The sequence below is a fragment of the Fringilla coelebs genome, assembly GCF_963513975.1.
Source record: "Fringilla coelebs genome assembly, chromosome: 6".
Classification (NCBI taxonomy): Eukaryota; Metazoa; Chordata; class Aves; order Passeriformes; family Fringillidae; genus Fringilla; species Fringilla coelebs.
In genome coordinates this window covers 37,884,473-37,909,187 of record NC_140034.1, presented here as the reverse complement: position 1 = coordinate 37,909,187, position 24,715 = coordinate 37,884,473, and the positions used below count along the sequence as shown (strand labels likewise).

Sequence of the window (24,715 nt, the reverse complement as noted above, 5' to 3'; positions counted from 1 at the left end):
ATCCGTGTTTTAAATATCAATAATTTAATCTTCCAAAAGTATAGCATGTGACAGTACATATTACATTTTTGCAAGCTTTTAAAATTATAATTTTTTTTTTCCTATCCACTTTGGATTATAATCTAATGCAACTGTCTTGCAGTTTGGAGATCAAAACTGTGCATAAAAAAGTCCTTTCAACTCCCACTGGAAAGAAAAAAAACAAAAAAGAAATAACTATGAGAATAATGTCTCAACAATCAACTATATTGAATTCAACCACTGAAGTCCAGGTACTGTTTAATATTATAGTTGCTTCTGTTTTCTCGTGACCTGCTGCACATTTACTCCAAAATAGATTATGAGGTAATCAGTGAATACAAACATGGGCTAGGGTACAGTTGTAACTGAAGAAGGTTACAAACATGATACTTGCCAGAGCACAGACACTCTAGAGCTTTACACTGAGCAGCATTTGTCTCCAGAAGCACTTCCAGATGCACACCCCTCCATGCTCTCTTCCCTATTCCTCTCATTCATGCAGCTACATGCATAAAAACCACAAAGACACTGATTTACATAAAATTATCTCACTCCATTTTATTTAAGATTTTCTCCTCCAGTTAGTAAAAGAAAGATGTGTCTCTCTTTATACATATGTACAAGTTCAGTTACAAAAATAGACAGCACATTCAAAGAGAAAAAAAGGCTTGGCATTTGTCTGATTCCCTCTAAATATCATATATACATGTGAATAGAAGGGGAAGGGGGAAGTCTTCATGAGTTAATTAAACATCACCTCCCCCTCAATTATCCCCTGCAAATCTGTTCAAAAATCAATCTAACTAAGCTCAGTTCTGCTATTTTCAGGTGTGCAAATTAGAGGCAGAACCAACAGGAAGCACTCGCTCTACACTGTAGGACGCCAGGCAAAGGATTTGGGGTCAGAAAAAAATTATAATAATAAAAAAAGAAATCATCTTCCACTGTCACAGCCCAGACCTGCAACTCAACTTGCTTCTCTCAAGGGATGAAAGTGCCCCGGCAGAACAGCCTCTTAATTGAACGTGTGAGACAGAACAACTGTCCCACACCTAAATCTCAGTGCAATGCAGACAACGCTTACAGCAAAGCAAGGGGCTACGGGCAGGGTTTGTGCATCAAGAACGGGGAAGGAACAACCAGGGAACAAGAACACGGATGGGTGCTGGCAGCACTGCCTTCCACCAGCCTCATGGGACACGGCTACCGCCCACACTGCAGTGAGCTCAACCACGCCAGTACGTGTGATGGTCACAAAGACGAAGGGAAAACACACTGCAGGAACAGTCAATGGGATGGCTGGGATATGAGACAATTCTTTTCCCAGGATTTGGCTGGAAGGGGGAATGGCACAGTTCTCTCTCTCTCTCAGGATTGCTCCTCTCACATCTCTGCAAGCTGCAGATCCATGCTCTGCTACGGCACGGTGAGAGGAGCAGCACAAACTCCTCCTCAACACTTCAGCTTTCCTCCTTCTCGAGATTTATACAAATAGAGCATTATTTTGTTTCTAAGCTTTTAAGAGTTCTGCACGCCTCAAAAATGAGAGAAATCATTCTGAACAGGGTGAGTGTTCGTGCTGATGAGAACTCTGAAATGCAAACCAATCACTGGCCTGTGGTTTCTTCCACTGTGTGAAGCAGAGGCTGTGCTGCTGCTCTCATGAGGCCTGACAGCGCTCCCTGTATTCTGCAGCTCTGAACATCCTCCTGACAAATGGTGCTGAAAAGAGTCTGCTCCCTGGAAACCACCTGAGACACCTTCCTTTGAATTTCAAGTCTTTAAAGAACCCAGAGATCCACACCAGAAGAACCCAAGAATTTTTTTGATCATACATCATCTTCAGCATAGCCCCCAATTACTCCTGCATGTTCACTGACCAGCTGCCAGGACAGAAATGTCTTGTGACTCTACAGGATTCTCCTGGGGGTTCAGATACTGATTTCATAGGACAGAATTAATGCTGGGCTCCACCTCAGGCTACAAGAGAGGAAGTATACTGGTGTGACTTCAAGCACACACAGATGCAGGATATTGCATGGAGTAGTTGGATGCTATTTTACCCCAGACTCCCTTCCCTCCTTCTTGCAGTGTCTGCAAAGATAGTTTTTTGGAATACACATAATCAAAGTGCTCACATCAACCACCCACTCCCATTGTGCTTTGATTTTCTTCCCACACATGTGCTGGACAGCAACAAGGCATTTGGTAGCACGCCTTCGACTGGCAGGGTGGTCTACTCTGAAAGCCAACACAGTTCAGACAAGCTTTGGGGGTTCAAAATTACTACCGACCACCTGAGGTGTGGGCACCTTTGCTTTGCTTCCGAATTGAAGTTTCTGATACGAGACTGCTGGTCAGGTTTAAACTTTTGGGGGTCCCACAAATACTGTTTCCTTTGCTCAAAGGGGAGCTCAAGGGAGAAGAGGCGTTTGAAGGTCCAAAATCTGCAAGTCCGGAAGGCCGAATGATTGCTGTTTGTAGAGGGCTACTTGCAGACATGCCTAGCAATGGAAAAGAGAATCAAATTCTACATGAGCATATTATTCCATGTGTGGTTCTTCAACAGCAGACAATGGATTAACAATCAGTCCTAAGACCGCTCCGTATTCATGACTTACAACAGTTTAATGAAGAGGGATGTCCTTAAGATACAAAACATCTTACAGATATACCCTGGGCTATCTTCAGCTGGTGTAAAGCTGCACGTCAATCACCATCAGTTTAGCAGGTTTTGGAATGCGATACTGTGACTTCAACATGATGCAATGCAGGAAAACCACAGCCACAGCCATGGCATAAACAACACTATCTGATCTGTCTGAATACCGCATTAAAAAACCCCAAAACCAACCAAAAAAAACCAAGAGGAAAAATATTTGGTGCGAGACAATTCAAAGGGCAGATGAAACTCAAGGTTGTCTGAGGTAAAACTGGCAATCCTCTCACACCCTTACCATGTCACACTTTGTATTGCCTGGATCTCAGAATACGATGGACAAGCAATACCAACGACACAACGCTTGACCTATCTGCTGACAGGCAGCCATCAGGCCAGCTCAGTTGGTTGTGCTCTGGGCAGCGCAGCGCCTGCCCTGCCCCACGTACCTTTGGAGACGTTGTAGCCATAGGCTGCGTACGCTGCCGCAGAGGCCGCCGCCGCGCCTGCCTTGGCCCCTGCCATCGCCGCTGCGCTCCCCGCTATTGACTTCCGGCTCCTGCCTTTCCCAGCGCCGCCTTTGGAGCCACCTTTGGGACGACCCCGGCTTCGACTTGACTGGCCTCTCACAGCGAGAGATGTATCTTGCATTGAAACGCCTGAACAAGGAAAGAATGTTAAACCAGCGACTCACATGCCTCGCAGTGAGTGCCCTATCAAAGCTGCCTACCAGTTACATGAATACTGCTGCCTACCAGTTACATGAATACTGCTCCTATGTGGCACTTACAGTAACAGGGACACTGTTAGCAAGCAGCTAACAGTCTCATGAAAAGAAATTATGTATACAAAACTTCACTCTTCAGCAACAGTATCTTAACTGCAACTACTTGTATTATTATGAATCCAACCCACAAAGAGATGGAGTATTCCAAGTTCTACTTCAGGGCGATGCATTTTCTTGTTTGAAGATGGAGATAATCTTCCATCTGCTATCTCTAAAGAAACTCATCAAGAACTATGATTCTACTTATTTCACTGTGAAAAAGTACAGTAATTAAAACCACTTGACATTATTTAAAATTCCATTGCACTTGAAAAAAATTGTTCTAACCACCCACTGGAGATAAAGAACTAATTATTAACCCAATGGCAAATTCAAGGAAAAGCTTATAGATTAATAGTTCTGTGGTTGTCTGTAATTTGGTAACAAACTTAAGGGTAAGGAGAGCCCTCAGTAACATAGGAACAAAAGACACAAGATTTTGAAGTAACTAATACAGAAAAAGGTAAATGTGGTAAATGACACAATATAAACAGATTTCCTATCAAATCAGAAGTAACTTTGCAATGAAAAGGCAATTATTTTCCCCCAAATCTTGCCAACCATTCATATATCCTGGGTAGAATGCAGAAAACCTATTACTTAGCTATGCAAAGTCATGGTTTAATAAATGTTAGTAATAAATCAAGGCAAGAGTACTGACCATTCACGGTGTCTGAAACAGAGCCAGTAATGGAAGCAGGAGAGTTTGTTGCCCTTGACTGAGGTGCTGAAGAAGCTGGATCATCCACAATCACAAGCATATCATTACTGCTTTCATCGGGAGGGATAGAGCCCATATGTAATTCACTGCTGATGGATATCTAAATGTGACAGAGAACAAAGCCATTAGCTCCTCAGGTTAGGAAAGGGTACAAAAATAGTAAAATCTTCAAAACCTATACAATCACAAGTAACTGGTACTTGTTCTTTCCCATTTTCTCTACAATAACAGCATGAGCATGATACATCATCTGCCTGATCACACCACACTTTGTTTACAGGCTGAGCAGCAGTAAAGACCTCCACCCTCTATTTAATTTCAATTCATGAAAATACATGTGAAGTTATGAAGCAAAAGACTAATGGGCTCAGCAGGGATTTAAGCAAATTGCTGTTCAACTGTGCATTTTCAACTTCTAAAGAGAAAATAGGATTCTTGATCCACTACTACTGCTAATAAAAATCTTGATCAATAAAGGTACAGTACAATACAAAAATCTTAATCAACTTGGCAAAGAACAAAATACATTTGCTGCTAAAACCAATTTGCAATTCTTTACAGACAGATGAAGGAAAATAAGACGTATGCCACTGAGAATTTTTAAATTCCAGAGGAGAAAAACCACAATAATTCAGAACCTGATGCAAGTGAGGAAGCAGAGACAGAGACACAGATGAGACTAGTGAGGGGTACTTACAAAGACTGAATGTCAAGGAACTATTTGAGGGATAGTGTTTGGCTGAGGAGCAGAGAGTTCTTGCTATGGAAGATATTGGTATGGGAGAGGGCACATGATTATAAAGGTGAGAATGAGAAAGGCAGGGAAAAGGAACAAGAAAGCAGGAAGAAAGTTAAGTGGGTCTCCAGGTAAGAGTAGAAAAATTTCATGGACTGGAAGGAAGGAAGGTCAGGGGATAAATTCACTGTAAAAAAAGGGAGGCAGAGAGTGAAGGAAGAGGGGAATAATGGAATGTCAAATAACATGAGGAGCCATAAGGCAGCTGATTAGCAGCTGTTGCATTTTCAATAAACTATTTTCATTTGCATGGCTCACCTTTAAGACGCGTCACTTCCCCACACACTCAAAGCTCTACGAGAGCTAAAGTACCAGATAGCAAGAATCCTACAAGATGTAGGGCCACAACTGAAATAGTATGTGGGTTAAAGCAGCACTGAGTCTTACCTCACTGAAAGGACTGGGCATGGCAGAGTCTACACTAATGAAAGAGTCATCCCCATCAGCAGACAGGTTGGAGTTATCAGCTGAGGGAACAAATGGGATCACAAGGTTCATGTTCTCTTTCTTTCTCTTCCCATCCAATTCATCCTCCTTCTTCTTCTGAAATAAATGAAGTAATACCAGGAATGAAAAGGGAATAAAACAGAAGGGGAACAAGCAACCCAAAATCTTGTGCCATATTTTAAGTCAGGAATGCCACTGGAAGAATTTCCCAAAACAAGTTTCTGAAGGATATGGTAACAGATCCCTTAAACGCTCCTTCTTTTGATTTCAGAAGAGTTTTGTTTGGTTTTTTTTTATTAAATAGCTGGAATGATGGAGTATTACTCTTACAAAATTACTTTGATTTCCAGTACCTTTTAGAGTGAGCCTGAAATTCTTTACCATTACACAAATTCCAATTAATTAACGCAAAGCCTCCCTGTCTTAAAAACTCAGAATTTTCATAAACTGGTTTTAGTGATGCTTTTTAAACAAACTAATCTTCCCTAGTTCCATGGAAGCCTCATAGCTATATGGGATTTACCTGTGTTTGGTGCTTCCTTTACATTCCCCTTTTGTCCTTGCAAAACAAAATCTTCATAAAGTCACCAATTTAATGATCAGTTGACTATCAGGTTTGTTTGGAAAGGCAGTACTTCCCTATTTTTGAAGTTGCTAATGGCTAAAATACTATGTATTACTTATTTTTTAATATCCCTCTTCTGTGTAAGGAACTGCCACAGACTGACTTTCAACAGCAAAGGCAAGGTGGTTTTGTGCCTTGGCATAAAATGTTTCCACATGCCCTAACAGTGATCCTAAAGCTCTTCTGGTTCTGTTACTGACACAGGCAACCTCTTTGTATCAAAGTACCTTCTCAGCATATTTTTCCCTTTTACGTTTACGTTCCTTCACACGATTCGTTTCTTCTTGCTGTCGCTTCTCTTCTTGACGCTGACGCACTGTTGGAAAAGAAATACAAAGTTGTCACCATTGTACAAAAAAATACAAAGCTGTCATCAATATATTTCCCATCCTTTTATGAATCTTACAAGAAGTTCTTATTCTACCAGAACTGGGAATAAAAGTCAGTTGTATTGAAATGAAAACACATTGAAAGCATTACTCTATTAAAACCATTTGTTTTCAAGTCACTAAAAAGTCCTACAGGGAAATTCTTCTTTCAAGCAACTTGAAAGACTATGCCTCTAACTTAAAAAATATGATGAAATACAGCACTTTTACTAATACTTTTCTTGTCATGACCCACATAGTTCTTGTCAAAACTCTGTCATTCAGGAACAATGTAATGATCCTGAATGAGTGCCAATAAAAACTTAATCACATCATCATGTCTCATTTTGCACAACTTCATTCAACTCAGCAGTGATATCAAACCAGCTTGTACTAACAAGAGTTGGCAATACATAAAGAGACAGGAAACAGAAGTTGTTATCAGCAATACATGTGTTCATAGAGATAAAGACACAGATTTCATAAAGTAATGAAGTAATGAAAATGGGGGAATTGCTGAAACTCAAATTTCACATACATTTCTTTTCTAGCTCCTCATCATCCAGCAGAAGGCTGACCACCTCTTTTGGCTTCAAGGTGTCAGGTTTGAAATTGCCACCTGAAATTACCATTCGTTGAATCTAGAAGGGAAAAAAAAAACAAGTGAAGAAAAGGAAAGATTAGTCAAAGCCACCATGAAACATTTCTCATCACCCATCACTAAAATCAAGCTGCAAAAATCATGCAAGTACATCTCTCTAAATTAGACTTGATCCAATTTCTCTATCATACCAAATTTAGCAGCAAAACTTCAGGGTATAAAATACGAGAAGCAACTGAAATAAAAAGCAGAAAATTACTATCCCTTATGGAAAGTTACATTTTTTCTGAAGCAGTATGTAAGAAACTACAAATTATAATAATTAATATACTTCTGAACAAAACAAAAATACAGCAACAGCCCTCTCAAGTATTATTTACCCATTCAAATTTTCAAGTAATTGCACAGAGGATCGTGAAGATCACATTCTTAAAGGGTGCAACATTTTTAGTCTCCTTGACTGAAAACTGTACCTTCATCCTGAGTTGGTGTTGCAATTTAAGAATTCACTCAGCCTCTACTACTAAACTGTATTAAAAACAAACCAAACAACTAAGAGTGGCAACTTAACAGAAGAAAACAAGCTTTGACATAAGGCAATTTCAATGATCTGGATCACCAGCAGACTGCACCTTATTTTCAGCCTGATTTCTGGTAACTCTAGTGCAGTATCTCAGAAAAACTGTGTGGTATCTCAGAAAAAATGATTTCAACAAGGGAAATGTGAATGCATCCAGTTGCTGCAACATCATGAGCAGCATCCAAGTAAGACAAAAGCTAGAAAAAACTCCAATATACAAAACATCTGAATGTTGTGTATAGTGTACCTACTGCTACCAAAAAACATTAATCTCCTTAGTTATTTTCTTGCCAATAAAATATCATAAGGTTTAAAGTTCCTTGTACACTTATTGCTTGATGCTGCAGGACACTGAGCTTTTCTGGCAACCCTAACACCTCAAATAATTTCCACTTGATTACCTTCCAAATGTCTTAAAAAAAAAAAAAATCAGCTGTTGTGTAACATGAGAAGAATCAGTAACTCTCACACAGCAAAGACAGAAGCCCTAGTCTTAAAGAAGCCTGAACAGTTTCACTGCAACACAAGAAATAGTTTTCATGAAGTCATACTGTAAAGAATTAATTTCTTTCCAGTTCATATGTCACTGAACTGCTGCTGTGTTAGAGACACATATTTGAACTTCCTTTTGTCTTCTCTTCTGTCTCCGTGCAGACACTTTCTCTGTCTCTTTACTCATGTTGATACATGCTTTATGATACCATTCCTGTAACCTCTCATTGCAGGCGAGTTCCTCATTCCTACCTCGCTCTTTTCTTTTGCCCGCTGCAGGATGCGCTCCTCGATGGTGCCTTTACAAATCAAGCGGTACACGGTGACTTGTTTGGTCTGACCCAGCCTGTGGGCCCGGTCCATGGCTTGCTGGTCTACTGTTGGGTTCCAATCACTGTCATAGAAAATTACCTGCAAGGCAACAGCAGAAGGGATTAAATAAAAACACACATTTAGAGCACCTGGCGACTAAGCAAACAGAAACTCAATATAATGATAACAACAGAAGTTCAATCATGTTTCACAGAATTACAGCCCCACTGTAGGCTGTGTTGAACTAGCCTTGCCCAGTCCTGTTAAGTCTCTTCCATTGCATTTCAGGTGAATTCAAACTAACTGACAGTATCAATGTTTCAACTTCCAAAGAATGTCTTTAATATCTTCTTAAATAGACCTGATAGGGAGGCACACAATTCCTAAGTTTGTTATCATATTAAATCACTGTCATACAATTAATTATAGACTACACTCCACATCATGGATGCATTTTAGTGTTACTTACTGTCATATCAGAATTTCATGAAGTAAGTAATACTCCAATTTTTATTCAAAACCTAGATAAAGTCTAATTTTTCTAGTACTGTGACTATAAAAACCTGAAATGCTACATTAAGTTCATATCACACTATCACTCTAGTAGTACTTCATGCACAATAAGCATCAAAACCAAAAGCACTTTAAAAAATTTTAGACAGCGAAGGATTAAGAAAGTTACACAGAAAACCACTAAAAGTACTCATGCAAGGCATCTGCCTGGGCTTCCATCTGTTTATTTCTTCTTTTAAACCCTGAAAATCCTACAGATATTTGTTTTCTTCTGATTTCTTGTGACTGACAGCAAGATAGGGTAGGATTTTTTTGATTCAGAGATCTTTGGGTTTGTGTGGCTACGGACTTGAGGTCAAATCTGCAAGCACACCAGGTGCAGGTTACAAGTACAAGAATAGCCGTTAATGAAAAGATGAATGGTTCATCAGTATTCCTTCCCTAGTGATTAGGGGCAGCTGCTCCAGAGTGCAAATCCTTGCAATTCACCTAAATCAGTCTGTCTTTACACCTCAGGGGAAGAAATTTATCCTTCCTGAGTAGCTGATCCTCAACTACAAATGCCTTCCTTCTTTTATAGGCATTGTTTCATTCTTCTGGGCACAGAAAAAAGGGTAACTGATAACTATTCTACTGCTTCCTTTGCAACTGAACCTTAGGAGCAAAGGGTCATTCATACAGTGAATGCTGTTTCATCTAAGTGTCATTTGCACCTGTAAACCCCTTCAATAATCCAACTCCTTTCTGGACCCTGGTACTGAAGTATGTGTGGAGTGGGAAGAAATTTCCAACTGTAACCAAAAACTGTGTACCAATATGTCCAATATTCTACAACTTTATCATCAAGATAATATTACATTGCAAATAACAAAGTAAACAGTATATGCAATTTCACAATGTGAATGGCAGTACTAAAAATATTGATCAGTGTGGGCAAGAGAGTGCCAACTTTGGCACAGAACGACCAATTTTCCAACATAAATTGTTACCAAATTTCACCTACCGTATCTGCAGCTGTAAGGTTAATGCCCAAGCCTCCAGCTCTTGTACTTAACAAGAACACAAAAATATCATTCCTGTAGAGGAAAGAGATGAAACTCCCTTATTTTGTGCACAAACAAGGAATAACCACAGAAGCAATTTTTTGTCCCGTATGAAGCAATCAGGGCTATTTCTATTACTTGAACAGTTCAGAACGCTTTGTGCTGTTCATTCATGGTCAAGGAAAAGAAACATATGAAAGAGTGAAAGAAGGTAATCTACAAATGAGGACTGTCTGAACATGTAAACATTCAATTTGCAATAGCAGTTTATTAATCTGTATCAAAACAAACAAGGGCTTGTTTATCTTGCCCACACTGGAAATTAAGATTTCATACACACAAAGAACAACCTATTGTTTCACAGAACTGATGTTAAAGAAATCTTGCCTTAATGATGCTCAACTGATAAAAAAAGAGAAATAAAAGTCAAACCTGTGTAGATTCAAGTTTTGTTCTAAATTTGGTGCTTTGAACAGAACAAACAATGAGACAAGCCTATATCTAGCATGACCAAGTACTGATGAAAACTCAAGTGATAACAGCAAAATCAAAGTTTCTGCTAAGGTTGTGAACTGCACTAATGTCTCTGCAGGGTCACCAGTATTTATTGAAGTGTTCCACACCTTATGGATCTGTGAACAGGCTAACACAAACAAAGCAGACAGTACACTAGTAGGGACGCCAAAGACATTGACACATTGTCCTTCTCTGCTTAAGAGAAGACAGTCTGGAATGCCACATCCTTTTGGTACTACACTGTCTGAATAACTTGGCAAATGTAAAATCAGTGAAGTACCAGAAACTGTAGCAGGATGAATGGGAAGAAACTAAAACCAAGCTGTCAGTCTTCAGACTTTTATCTTGCAGGTAAAAAAGCCAAAGGAGTCAACAGGTGCCGGTTTGCACTGAAGGCAACCTTTGGCCATGTAATCTGTTTTCTTGTAACAAAAATGGGATGTGTGTATAGACAGTCACCTGAACATGCAGCTGTGATATGCTTCTGGATATGCCATATGGGAAGCCAAGTGGACAGAGCCACAGACTATGTGAATTAATTATCATGCCGTAGCTATGTAAATGATCATGTATTTTCAGCACCTTGCAAGGATATCCTGCAGAATAGTTTAGTTTCAGTCATGCTTTTTTTTCTGGAAATATTTCTCATATGTAAATTATGTATAAGAGGAACTCAACTAACATCTTAATAGGAATTCTTGCTTAGACTGGCTGACGTACATTTCAAAGGGATTTCCTGCTGAAATTATTATTTTTCTTCAGTTGTTTTATTCGCTATTAAAACCAAATTATGTTCATTAATAAAACAATTTTTTTCACTTCTTTTGATTAAAGGACCTTACAGGAGGAAGTGTCAGGATTCCAGGAGGACATCATGACCTGCAAGGAACTTGTTTCTGACACCTGGAAACAGGCAGAAAGAAAGGTACTACATGGTCCTCTCACTTCTGCACACGTTTAAGTTCACTAGAAGATTCATCATTGCAACACAGTCCTTCAGGTGCATCAACCTCATGAACCAGTGACCTGAAAGGCACTGACTCCTATCTTCAGCAATAATACTTTGGGATCACTAACATAAGGAATTTTCTCAAGTCTAGAATGTTGCTTTCACCCTGCAATGAAGAACTATCTATGAACCTAACTCCACTGAAATAAGAAAGTGACCTTCTTACAAGCTCATATCAACATAACCTTACTGTGAACTACTGTACCAAAATGACATAGTATTAAGCCATAGCTCATGATTAAAAGGAAACTTAATAACCATAAACTCAATCATTGTAAGTAATGCACCTTGATTCTCTTATTAAAATGGTCAGGATCCATTTTGGTTTACTAAATGAGAAGAGTTACCCTACCTTTCTAGCTAATAAAATCCCCATTTTATCTTTTGTATACTAGTTTCAGGTTTCTTAGTAAAATATGGTTAAATAGTTTGTTTTGCAGAAAACTAGGTCCTTTCAATATTCTAGCATATGCAGGATTTTCAATCTCATCTTTACAGTGTCAATTGTCAAAGCATTTATTAACCATTAGACATTTGCTGCTTTTATATTGAGCTTCTTTCTAAGCAACAGCCTATTTGGATTGGTAAGAAGTACAAGAGGTGGATACACTAAAACTGCTTCCAGTACTCTTTCACAAATTCATATCAAAACCACTGACTACTGGTCAGCAAACCACCAAGAAGCTGTTTCAGATAAATGAGGTCAATTTGATATAAAGAAAGATAAGTGTAAATTTCATTTATTTCCATTACATCTGACATCAATTTCCTAGGTACATGTATTTTAGCACGAACACACCTTGCAAACTACATTACCTGTTCTGAAAATCTGCTACCATGTCCCTTCGCTCAGAAATCTTTGAAGAGCCATCCAATCTCATGTAGGTATGTTTCCTATAAACCATGTATTCCTGCAAAGAACATGCACAAAAAAAAAAAAAGTTGTTCTTGAAATTGGTCAATCTTGATTCATGCAGAGCCCCCCGCCACACACAATAAAAATAGGATTGCTAATTACAACAAGGTTCCATAAACATCATCAACAAATGTTCTGTAAGCAATACTGATAATAATACAATCCAGAAATTAAAGCCACTCAATCATATGTCAGCTTCTGCATTTTATGTAAGAGATAAATGACAATGTCAATTCAGAGTTGGGGATAAATTTGCTGCACTGCAGACCTGGTACATGCCTTTTCCTATAAATAAATAGGCAAACAAAAATCACTAGAATGGGAAGTTTGTTTTCAAAGTCTAAATTTTTATTAAATCCCAAGTTTTTACTGTGCAAGCAAACCTTCCCAAACAAACCAATTGCACCTGCTCCCTGTCGATTGTATACCATTTGACTGGTGGTTTTAAAAACCTGGTGCTGTATAATGTCTGTCCAGCCTTTATCTCAGCAGCAAAGAGCCTCCTATGCTCTCTCTTGTGTAGGAGAACACTGAACACTGAACACTGAACTGGTGTGTCAGCCCACAGCTCCTGCCAAGCAGTGGAACTGAAACCATTGCCTGAGCCACAAATCAAATGGCATCAGCTAGGAATGCTGTAAGCAAAGGCTTTTTCCACTGAGACACATTTTTCATGCTCTAAGGTCTCAGCATTTCTTGATACCTGTGCAACTATCAACAAAATCTGAATCACATACAAAGCTCAAATAACCATGGAACTTCTCTGGAAAGACATCCTCTGGGGTGCTTAAACAATGGGGTCCTTGCTTGGCTGAAAAGATGCAACACCTACTGGTTACATGAGTTAGGTTTAGCCATACTGGTGCCTGAGTCTTTCTGAGATGCCATGAGTGCAAATGAAGACAGAAAGGGACAGATAGTGCTTTAGCAGCAAGAACTATTGGATTTGTCTTGCTCCAAGCCACAGTGCTCAGCAGACACAGAACTGCTGTGAAAAGACACGGCAGTGCTTGCACTCTAATGAACCTTCTGACAGTACCATGCCAATTCTACTTTTCACCTATCCTTCAGGGCTCCTGATCCCTTTGTGTTCTGCAGAAATAGTGAAAGAGCAGCCATATTATATGGAAACGGAGAAAAAATCTGATGCAGAGGAAGCAAGCTTCAATATGAAGCAGATGAAAGAGAAAATCAGGTAAACAGTGCGGAAATGGCCAAATCTGGACTTGTATTAACTCCATGAAACAGAGCTCATGGCTAGTAGGATTTCTGGAGTAGAACAACAGAAGTTCAAGGCAGAGAACAGCTACTTCACCACACAGACAAACAAATCCTAATTAACTATTAATTTATTCCACTTATTTCTATGACAGATTTCTGTCACCAACTAAAACCAGACAGATAGAGTTGTCAGGCGCTATGCCACCTTTTCTCCAGATTTGATAAATTCTTTTACTATCATCACGAGAACCTTTTCCTTTCATTTCTTTGTTACTGTCCTTATCTGCCTTTATGATGATTCAACCTTTTGATCTTGACTTAGTCTTCCCTCATCTGTTAACCATCTTTTCATTATCTGTCTTCTAAACAAACTTCAGCACAAACAGAAAACAACTTATTTCATTCCATCAGGTGCATTTATCCTTATTCCATACTTCAGATATTTTCACACAGGCACGAAGTGCAAAAGAACAAGTTATTCTACACCTGCAGTACTAGCACTTATCCCCCAGGTCTGCAAACTAGCTTTGTACATTAGCTCCGTTAGCTGAGTATGGCAAGAATGCTGCTAAAAACAGTGCTCTTCTGGGCTTCCAAAATGAAGGGAAAATGTTCCCTTCATATTACTGCACAGTCTAAATACAGTACTCTTCTGTTTTCACACAACTGATTAACTTTTGGTAGAGTATAACCAAGAATTTTACTTCATACAGAACATAATTCGACCCCTCATCTCATGAATACAATCAGATTCCCAATGAAACCAAGTTTCATTCCCAATTAAACTTTTACAGAAGAAGGCAATCACATGGAGAGAAAAACAAAATCTTAAAAAGGATTAAATACATATCTGCATAAAAAAACAATACTGAAATTATAATTTATCATCTTCTGTTGAAAGAAAATAATTTTCCTCTTTGTATTTATATCTGCCATTTTATAATGGCTGAACTACGCAGGAGCTCTTCAGCTGAAGCTACATAAAACAAACATCATTTTATAACTTTGTAAACAATGTGCTTTGTGCTCTCTGCCCTGCACAGATTAGGTTAGTGCAATATAGTCCAAATACTGTTTAAAAAGACATCCTGTGTTTTTTTATATTCAACTAGGCAGATATATTTTGACAGATCGGGAAAAAAATAGGTATCTATAGGTGCACAGCTTTTGCAAGGATTTTCTTATTAATAGAGTCCTTACTTGATTTTTAGCTTGTTTAACTTCAGCATCTGTTACTTGAGTGGGGAGAAGGAGAAAGAGAGGACTTAGTAGGTGGTTTATTTGGATAATAAAACACAAGTGAAGATGAACACTCAAGAGATGGAATAGCAAAATGGTATGCTCATAAGCATTTCAAATTGAATGCTAAGAGAAAAGACAGAAGCGCTAAACACAGCTTTATGAGCTTCATGGTGTAATGCAGGGTATCAACAAACCTACACCATGTCCAATGTTTGCCAAAAAAAGAGGCATACAAAGCAATGCTAGGCAAAGTGCCAAAATACAGAATTGCAACCATGCAAGTTCTGTTTTTCCTCACAGCAGCAAAAACAAAATTCAGCTTGTGATTTGTTATTGAACTATTAACTGCTGACCTTAAAATACTCTCCTGTTCATACAGAACCCATGACTTAGGCAGCTATTGATTCAGGCTTCTCACTTTTTCTCTTCAGTTTATTGTGGAGAAGACAGTATCCTAGCTCTTTGATGGCACAGCTGCTCATCAAATAAAGATTTTTTTTTTTTTTCTTCAGAGGCAGAATGTCTGGTTTAAAATTATAAGTTGTGACTTCGTTCCTTACTTCTTTCCTATCCTGCATGCCAGAGAACCTCCTAATGTTTATGAAACTTCTGCAGAGGAATTGGAGGGAAATGATAATGGTCTGTGAAATTACAATCAACATAAACACTAAAATTTACCACTGTTCTCCCTCTTCCTTCCAATAAAAAGGCATGTAAGCATCAAATGAAAAAAGAAGGAAGCAGGTCAAACCAGGAAAAGAGGATCATTAAGCCATGTAACCCCTTGCCTCAGGGCAGTGCAAATATCAACACCTAACAAGGTGTCAAGATGCAAATGAACAAGTCCATGGAAGAAGAATCCATGTTGGACAACTGAGTATATAGGAGGCACACTTGGTTCAGAAACCCCTTGAACTGCAAACTGCTGGAAATTGAGTGAGTAATGGTGAAGTATCAGTATTCTTGTACTTATTTTCTGTGTAACATCTGCTGTTATACACTGGTATCAGCAGAACACTAGGTTGGACCTTAGGTCTAGTTTTGTATGGCAGTTCTTATATTCTCATGTTAATGCATTAACCTCTGGGTATCCTCTGGTATAGTAATTTTATTTAGGTTTGCTGCATCTAAATTAATATACTTTCTCCAAAACAGTGTTGCTAAATCTCCATCTTCATAATTTGTCTTCTGTCAGCTACAGCTCTCCTACCTCCAGTAAGTCAATCATCCGTGTCATCTGGGAGTAAATGAGAACTCTGTGTCCTTGAGATTTCAGCCGTGTCAACAGAAGATCAAGAGCATGAAGTTTTCCACTGTCAGTGATCAGACTCTCTTTATCTAAAAAGAAATAGAAAAAAAGCAGGTAATTAATAAAGCAAACCCAGATACATGCAACAAGTTATCTTCTAAGTGTTCCTAGCACTTCACTGCATTATAATCTCTGAAGTAAGGAGGTGTGATGGAAGCAACTGCAACATCCCTTCTGGCAGATACTTAAATCACAATGGTAACAATAATTTTTGTTTGCTGGGATGGGAGTACACCCATATGCTTCGTGTGGCAAAATCTCATTGCAGACCGGTCTTAAGTATGGGCTCAATCCTTTTTTTGGACAGCCATATCCCCCACCTAAGGTTTTATTCTGCCCAGATCAACAAGTACTAAATGCCTTGACACTTGAAGAAATATTTTCCACTACATGAAAATGATGTCCTTTGCACACTTGCTGCTACCTGCTGCTGAGCTTTAGACTTATCGTCCACAAATCAAACCCCTCACCTTCCCAGGAAAGAACAGTTTCTAGGTCACTGTAAAACAACAATCCCCTCACAGCACTGCCTTGAATTCTTCCCTGCCCTCTCCTTTTTTTCTTCTTTTGTTTTGTTTAAAAAATGTTTCCAGATGGCAATCTTTTCAGTGACTTCAGATTTTATACTTCATGTCCTGTCTATTTCAGCACTGCTCATGAAGTATTTTTCAGGAAGGAGATCTTCCTGTTTGTACATTCTGTACATAAACTTCAGTAAACAATACACTGCTGTTGAAAGAGGATGAAGAGAAATTTTCTTCCAAAAAATTATCTGTTGGAAAGGCCATTGATGATTCTCTATTCTTCTGGATGTCTGAACTTAGGTTTACAGCCAAAACGGAAAGCTGACAACTGCAGATGGTGCAGGCTAGTACAGAACCCAAGGATTTTCAGCATGTCTAGCAGGTAATGTTCTCTAATGCCTAGCAGGTAACACTTTTGCACACTTCCTGCTTCATAGAATGAATTAACTCATGGGCTGAAGAAAATTCAGCTTTCTGTAAGGCAGTTAACTGTCTTGCCCAATATCCCAATTAAAAAAAAAAAGTTATATACAAAATTAATTCTTTCATCTGACCACCATGCATTTTAATATAACCAAAACCAGGTTCATACTAGTAGAAGAGAGGAGCACAGATCATATAACAGCACTCCTAAAAAGGTCTTACAAGCACAGCAGGCAACACAGTCCATGAGTACCAAAGTGATGTGGTAGATGTGCAGTGATGTGGCAGAGTAGTAAGCAATCCCTGCAAGTACAGCTACGGGCTTGCTGGGAAAAGCAGGATCGCAGTTGCTCTCTTTCAAAAGTATCTTTAGCTTAAATATAAATAATGGACTTGATGCTGGAATCTACATCAGAACATCAGAAAATTGAACCATCTCCTTTCTGAAATTCAAAAAATGGTGAGTTTCCATATAGTTTAAAATAATTAGCTATTCCACTTGCTCTATAAAACAATGCTGTGAATGCTCTCTCCTATGGCAATTTTAGAGCCACGCACCTGCAATGCACTAGTTGAGAACCCAAGACAAGACAGGTCTCCCTTTCTTGCTTGTCTGCCTATCTAGATAGTGACTGTACTTCCTCCTTTTGGCAGTGATGATCTTGCTCTGCCTGGAGCAAGTACCATGCCATTGCTTAAATTGTTGGAACTACCCTTGGGAATCCATTAACTGGAGAGCTGAGTCAAGGAAATACTGTAAGGAGAACTTGAGCCCACACATCAGGCTAGCATTTGTTCTAAGAACAGCATAATGTATAATGATGCACTCATCTCTAGAACAGCATTCAGTCTCAATTACATATAAATCATTAAGAGCTTCATGCGTTCTTCTAAGGAAAACCAAATTTTCAACTTAGGCAATTAAGCAAAATGGAAATGAATTGCAGCCACTTGGTTTTAAAATACACTTATGGAAGCCAAAGCCTTTGTTCAACAGCAGTATTTACACTTTATACAAAATGTTATTATTTCCTTTAATTATAAATACAGCCATGACATTCTGCTTTCATTCTAATTGGTCAGCTTGCTATTTTAGAACAAATTATACTGAGTGAAGCTACATGAATAGTCTAGATATATAATCTAGATATAGTGACAAACTAACATGATTATTAACCAAAGCTATCTAACTGGAATAAAACTCAGAGAATCAGCAGGGTTGGTTCAAAAGCTAGTGTTGACAGGATCAGATTAACATATTAGCAAGTTTCCAAAAGCAAAATGCTACTGTCTTTGTCACAAAAGCACCAATAGGTAGAATTAAGCTTTGCTAACTGGAAATGATGCATGTCCTCTGCTGCTGGCTCCTGTCCATTGCATAAGTTACTATTTTTAAATTGCAATGAAATGCAAATTACAAGAAAATAATTTATTTGCAGATTATTTGAAAAATTAGCAACTTGCTAACAGTTCATAAGTCATCCAATAGCTCATCAGTAGAGCAGACTGCACTGGTGAGAAATTTTTTGAGGTTTTTATAGGAGGGCAAAACAGTACTACCAAAAAAGAGATTTATTATCTCTGGAAGAGAAAATCATTTGTCCTTAACCTGGCACCTTTAAGCATGCTATCCTGATGCCATTGTGTTTTCCAAGATCAAGTATTTTTCCATGCTGAAAGCCTGCCACCTAGTGCTTCAAAAAACAAATTCTGGAAAATGATAACAGAAAATGTGCTTTACTCATGCCATCTTTAAAAAAACCAGAATTATTCAAAAGAGAAAAAAACCCCGTGTCTTCCACCTCTAGTTTCTGTCACTTCTATTTCTAATTTTCTCTTACCTAGGAGAAGAAAAAAACTATTACTTTTTTAAAGAGGGTTTCCAAAATTTGCAGTTCTCCATGTCTTTACATTTAATGATCAGCTACAACTTCAAATGACAAATTCTTCGGATTTTTTTTGTTTGTTTTTGTTGTTGTTTAAAAGGAACTTTTAAAACTTCAAGTGAATCAGCAGATAGAGGTCCTGTACTACAGTGTCCAAGAGCTCTCCCTAGGACACAATTTTTGGGTTCTTAAGCACTGTATGAAAAAAACAAGAAAAAGGAACCAGACCAAATGGCTGTCAGTCTGAAAAAAAAACCGAACCCAACTGCCTCCAGCCATGCTAGGATGTGGACATAAATTATCTACAAGGGGATACAGTGGGCCTGGGAAGAATAGTTACAAATGATTATGACTCAGAATAACCTTTGTCAGGAGCTCTGGCTGATGACTGTAGCTGGGCTCAGCGCTCTCTGGAGAATGAGAAAAAGTGCCTCTGGACATGCAAAAAGCAGAGGAAAGAGAGATAAAGCCTGGGTTCCAGTTGACACCCCTGGTTCCCCTCCTGACGGCACAATGGGGTCAGTGAGGAGCTAGCTGGCTCTCACAGTAAACAGCCAGTGAGGCCAGTGCTTTTTATCGATACTAAAAGGACTCAGACACTTCCTGCCATTTAATCCAGGACCATTTTTCTTTCAAAGAACAGGAAAAACCTCAAGAGATTCCCACAGTGATCACAGCTGAGCCTGCTGCCAGGGTACTGGGAATGCAGAGTCTGGGAGAGGATAGATCAGGGTTTAGGAGAGAGAGGTGTCCCCCTTTTCTTGTCACCCATTTGCCACAGACCTTCACAGCAACCATTCCATTTGACATTTGCTACTTTATCTTGCAAATGGCTCCTTCAGCACATCACTCACTTTCTGTAAGGCACCGTGCCTGTTTCTGCACCTATGAACACAGCTGTCTTGTTGTGGTGTGTGCTCTCTCCTCTTAGAGTAAGTTCAGGTTTGAATGCTACTTTCCACTTAATTAAAACGCAGCTGTACAAAACTACTTTTTTACCTCACTTTTAGGTCCAACACTTCCTAAATTAAGCCAGTTTTATGTAACACACTCATCCCAACCTCCTTCTCAACCAAATTCTGCTGTGCTTTGACAACAGTTGTCCAACCTCGCACATATCCTTTCACTTCTGAAAGCTTCTTGTACCCTACCTTTACTCCTCTAAAATTTTTTGCTGATAACAAAGCCCCCAGCTTAAAATGGAAGTCTTTTAAGATAATGAAGCCCTGTTTCTTTTCTGCATTGGCTACTTTTCTGCATTTCTCTATCCATGTCCTCTATATTAATTTATCTCTTCAATACTTCCCACTTTTCTGCTACAGAGATTAGTTTTCTTTTTCCAAATAAACAACAAACAATTAAGAGAATTGCCGAAGAAATCACAAAATCATCAACTATCACTGAGTATTAATCCAGTGCAAGCTCATGAAAAATTTCTTAGGTATAAACATGTATGTGCTTCAAGTGACTCCAAACACTTAAGAGGGTACCTTCTTAAACTGGACTGTAGCAAGCAAAAGGCCATTTTCCTTTTACCGTACTAACTTCCCCTGCCAAACATCCTTGACCCAAAAGGGTCTGGGAATAACTTTGCATCTGGCAGTGTAAGCTGTTTTTCCTCTTGGCTATCTGTCAGATCTCTAGTACTTTCTGCAGAATTCTGCTTGCTGCTCAGGCCCACTTTCTGACAGCTAGAGCACGTCTGGCCCATGAAAGTCACCGCAGTACTGGCAATCAAACCCTATGAGACATTGGATTACTTTAGTCTAATTCTAAGAAAAAACAGTACATTTATTTTACTGGTGTACTGGTACTTTTTTCCTACTTTACAAGGAAATATGAATAAGTCTTTATTTCAATCGAAATTCAGTAAATCCCTCCTGCTTTATTTTCCAGACTGATTTCTTCTGAACTTGGTCTTTAAACCTATCATTCTCATGGCAGACTGCTAAAAGTAATTTTAACCTTTTCACCAGGCAGACGAATAAAAGATCTTTTAGGACAATATGAAGCTCTTCCAACACCTTAGGAGGCAAGATATGTCCCTTACTTTTCATGCAATCTTCCTATCTCCAACTTCAAATCAATATTAGGTTGTGAGAGCAGACTGTGCTCTAGTAAGCAAATCTATCTCTTTATAGCCATTTGGAGGACTGACATGCAAAGAGAGGTTTGTAAGCATTAAAAAAACCTGTATTAGATGTTTTCGGTATCCACTGAAGATTTACTTCAGACAGAGGATGCAAAATCATGGTGTATATTAAGATACCAGGTTAACTTTCACCCAGAAGGAAAAACAAATACACAACCATCCCCAATCCTTCAAAAAGCCACAGCCAAGCATAAATTACCACCAAATAACAGATGTCCTTATTTATCTCATCTCCATTCCACTGCAACCTCCAAACTTACCTGGTATCCTGATAAAAGACCAGCCGTTCTGAGGCCTAATCCCTAAGAGCCCTCCTGGATGCTCTGGGAAGAACTGGGAGCACTGCTTGAGCCAGTCAGCTGCTAGCTCAGGGGATCCATGGAGTACACACTGCTTTGCTTCCAGACTGCCTCCTTCCCTTAGTGCCCTGCGCTCGTATTCTGCACTTCGGTCATTGCAGTAGAACTCCAGTGGCACAGCTGTTACCTACAAGTAAAATAATAATAATAATCAGCATTCTTATTCACATTTCCCCCTGTCACCAAATCCCCAGTTCAAGTACCTTACCACAGAATCAAATTTTAGAAGTTAAGTCATTATACAATGTAGAAACAGAAGACAATCTTTGGCTGGGCTTAAACCAAGCAAAGATGCAACATCTCTTCACACCACAAAAAACACCACATGAACAACAAGGCACAGAAAACCTGCCTTTTGACAGACTATACCTTCTGCCAACTGCTACACAACTGATAGCAAAACTGTAAGAGTAATATCCTTGCTCAACCTCTCCTTTTGCCAAGATTTACTTATTTTTAGTTCCACCCTTCACAATCAAGTATTTAACTCATTAGCAGAAATTACACATAGTGTCCTTAACAGAAATTCATGTGATAATTCAAAATTAGGGCAATTCATAAATTAGAAATGGGGAAAAAAGGAACAGCATATTTCTTGGGCTTCACAGTTGCTTTGAATGAAGTGGGCCACAGAAATAGTGCTCTTCTTTTTGAGACATTCTATGAATCCTATGCCCTATTACCTGTTTCAGTATATACAACCCAGCTGGACATACCAGTGTTGCAAACACGGGAAGTGTGATTTCATGCCATGTGAACTGTTCTGGAACAGCTCCATCAGTTTAACTCCCCCTTTTCTGTCCCATCCACCCAAATCTGTACAGAGTGGAAGGTGCACATGAGCCAAACAGCTAAATGCCAATGGCTGCAAGGTGCTCAAGAAAAACTCTGTTCCAGCAGAAAAGGCTGGATTTTGTAAAATCTGCAGCTTTCTTGTATCTCTCCCTTACCACAGCAAGACAACAACCAAAAGTGAAACTGAGCCATGGTACAGAGCAGCACAGACTGCTCTACTGCATTTAACTTCAGATACTTCACCAGGAGTTAAATACCATGATCCAAAGTAAACACAACTACAACACTTTAATGCAAATGCAAACGCAAAACAATTCCCTGTCTAGCACAAGATTAAAAAAAAAATAAACCAAACAACTTCTACATTTTTTGAATGCAAGTCTGTTTTGGGAAAACATTCTGGGGTGTTAACAAAATCTATTTATAACCAAGTTTACAAAAGAAAGCTAGTAGAAGCTTTTACATACTATCTAAAGACTTAATAATGTCTTATAAACTCACATAGAAATGAAAACAAATTTTACTATTAAGACAACCTTACAATACAGGCTACAGAGAGACTTCAAATGCCGTGACAATTTCTTCACCAATGTAAGAAGCAAATGTATCATTAACTTAGAAGTCATTGTTGCTTTTATTTCAGAAGTACAATGAAAAAATCCCCCACATACAGTCATGTAAGTTAAAAACATTGTCATGAATCCTAAGAGTGTGGAAAATTACATTCCCTCCAGGACTACAAAAAGCAATGAAACAAATGAAATAGAGCAAATCAAGCTTGTGAGAGTTTTCACATTTAAAAGAGGCAAGTGGGGCTGCATAGGAAGAAACAGTACAGGAGGCCTATAGGTTTTAATAGTGAACAGTAAGCAGTGGACTTCCTGCAGAATTGAGATGGGGTGGGAATTAGGGTGATAATGGGATATCTGAAACATTAAACACAATAAAAGAACCCTCTCTGAATGGCAGATGAAAAGCTTCTATATTTTAAATTTTAAATTTGGGAGTTAAAATTTTTGTTCCAGCTTACTCTGGTGTGATAAAACTGCTATATTGAGAGTAACATATATAACATTGTATCATGCAAATGAAAATATTTTAACAGTTTGTCTAAATGATAAGCAATAGATAGTTTAATTATCACCAGTTTTAAACACTGCACTTAAAAACTGTAAGGTAAAGAGAGCAACCCATACCTCAAGACTGCCTGGTATCTTAGATACTGGCTGTACCTCTCTGAACATTTGTCAGCTAACTCAAAAATAACAGGTATTAAGCAAGGTTTCCTAGCTGGAACTGTGGCCCAGACAAGTTTCACAGGAGTTCTTCTCATAGGAAAAAATTAATCTCATAAAGACTTCTGTTTACAAGGGCCAAACAATTGTTTAAACAGATTATTGAGCACAGTTATAAGACTTAAAAAAACCCCAAAACACAACAACAAAAAAGCATACACAATCTTTGCACTAATGGTAAAGCCATTGTTTTTCAAGATGCCAAGAGCTATTTTAATAGCTGTCTATGGGTCTTACACATAACCACACAAAACACTGCAAAGTGGAACAGAGTGTGTTAAGACTTTGGACACATTTCCTCTACCTAAATGTACTCTTAGAGTTGTTGCTATCCTGTGCTGCCACCTGCAGTCAAAGCAGATGTCTGACCTTTGCGAAAAAGGGCAAAATCTCTTTCAAAATACAAAAAATTCAAAATGCAAGCAAGTTCTGTCACCTGAACACTGCTATAAACCACAAATGATGGTACAGACTTAGGTTGTTTAAGAGAAACTATTCACCATCACATTTCAGTTTACATTTCTACACTGGACAGACTGGAACAAATACTCTCTTCAAGCACAGGCAACTTGCCATATTGATTTCCAGGACCTAGATTTTCCACCCCTAGGAGAGGCAGCCACTACACACAAAACAGAGCAGACTAACTTCTGACACATAAACATACCCTGTCTTCTGAAAAGAATACACAGATTTGTACACCAGGATTTTTACAAGACAAACAAAGTCAGAAGATTCTACAAGCCATGTTTCAGTAACACCTCAACCTAAGGAAGAACTAGTAGGAGACAATCTTGACACAAACTCAGTGCTATTTCTACACTAACAAGAACTACTCTTCCTACATATCCCGTGCAAAACTGATTGACCTCTGTGGACCTAAGACTATCTTTACCATCACTTCCTCTTTTTTAAAAAGCAGGCACATATTTCTAGGGTAGAGTCCTGTATCTTTTGCATGCCCTTACAAGTGAAAACAAGACTTTTCTGAAAGGGACAAAACAAAAAGTCTTTCATGCAAGTTTGTTCACTCTTCTCTTTATTTTGTCATGGTGCATTTTCTC

The 24,715-nt window shown here is 38.7% G+C and overlaps 1 protein-coding gene across 6 annotated transcripts in view; it reads right to left on the bottom strand.

Moving 5' to 3' along the window:
• Positions 1-553: 553 nt before the first annotated feature.
• INO80 (INO80 complex ATPase subunit) overlaps positions 554-24,715 on the bottom strand; it is a 63,892-nt gene continuing 39,730 nt past the window's right edge. For 5 of the 6 annotated variants that reach the window (XM_084207441.1, XM_084207436.1, XM_084207438.1 and 2 more), the window contains 11 exons: positions 21,463-21,688; positions 16,119-16,246; positions 12,346-12,440; positions 9,965-10,037; positions 8,389-8,547; positions 7,002-7,104; positions 6,323-6,411; positions 5,411-5,566; positions 4,168-4,327; positions 3,130-3,339; positions 554-2,525 (listed from right to left, as the gene is read on the bottom strand). In XM_084207441.1, coding sequence (XP_084063567.1) covers positions 2,308-2,525; positions 3,130-3,339; positions 4,168-4,327; positions 5,411-5,566; positions 6,323-6,411; positions 7,002-7,104; positions 8,389-8,547; positions 9,965-10,037; positions 12,346-12,440; positions 16,119-16,246; positions 21,463-21,688 — 1,617 coding nt within the window. In that variant the 3' untranslated portion in view covers positions 554-2,307. The remainder of the gene's footprint in view (positions 2,526-3,129; positions 3,340-4,167; positions 4,328-5,410; positions 5,567-6,322; positions 6,412-7,001; positions 7,105-8,388; positions 8,548-9,964; positions 10,038-12,345; positions 12,441-16,118; positions 16,247-21,462; positions 21,689-24,715) is intronic. The other variant, XM_084207440.1, reaches the window with a different exon arrangement.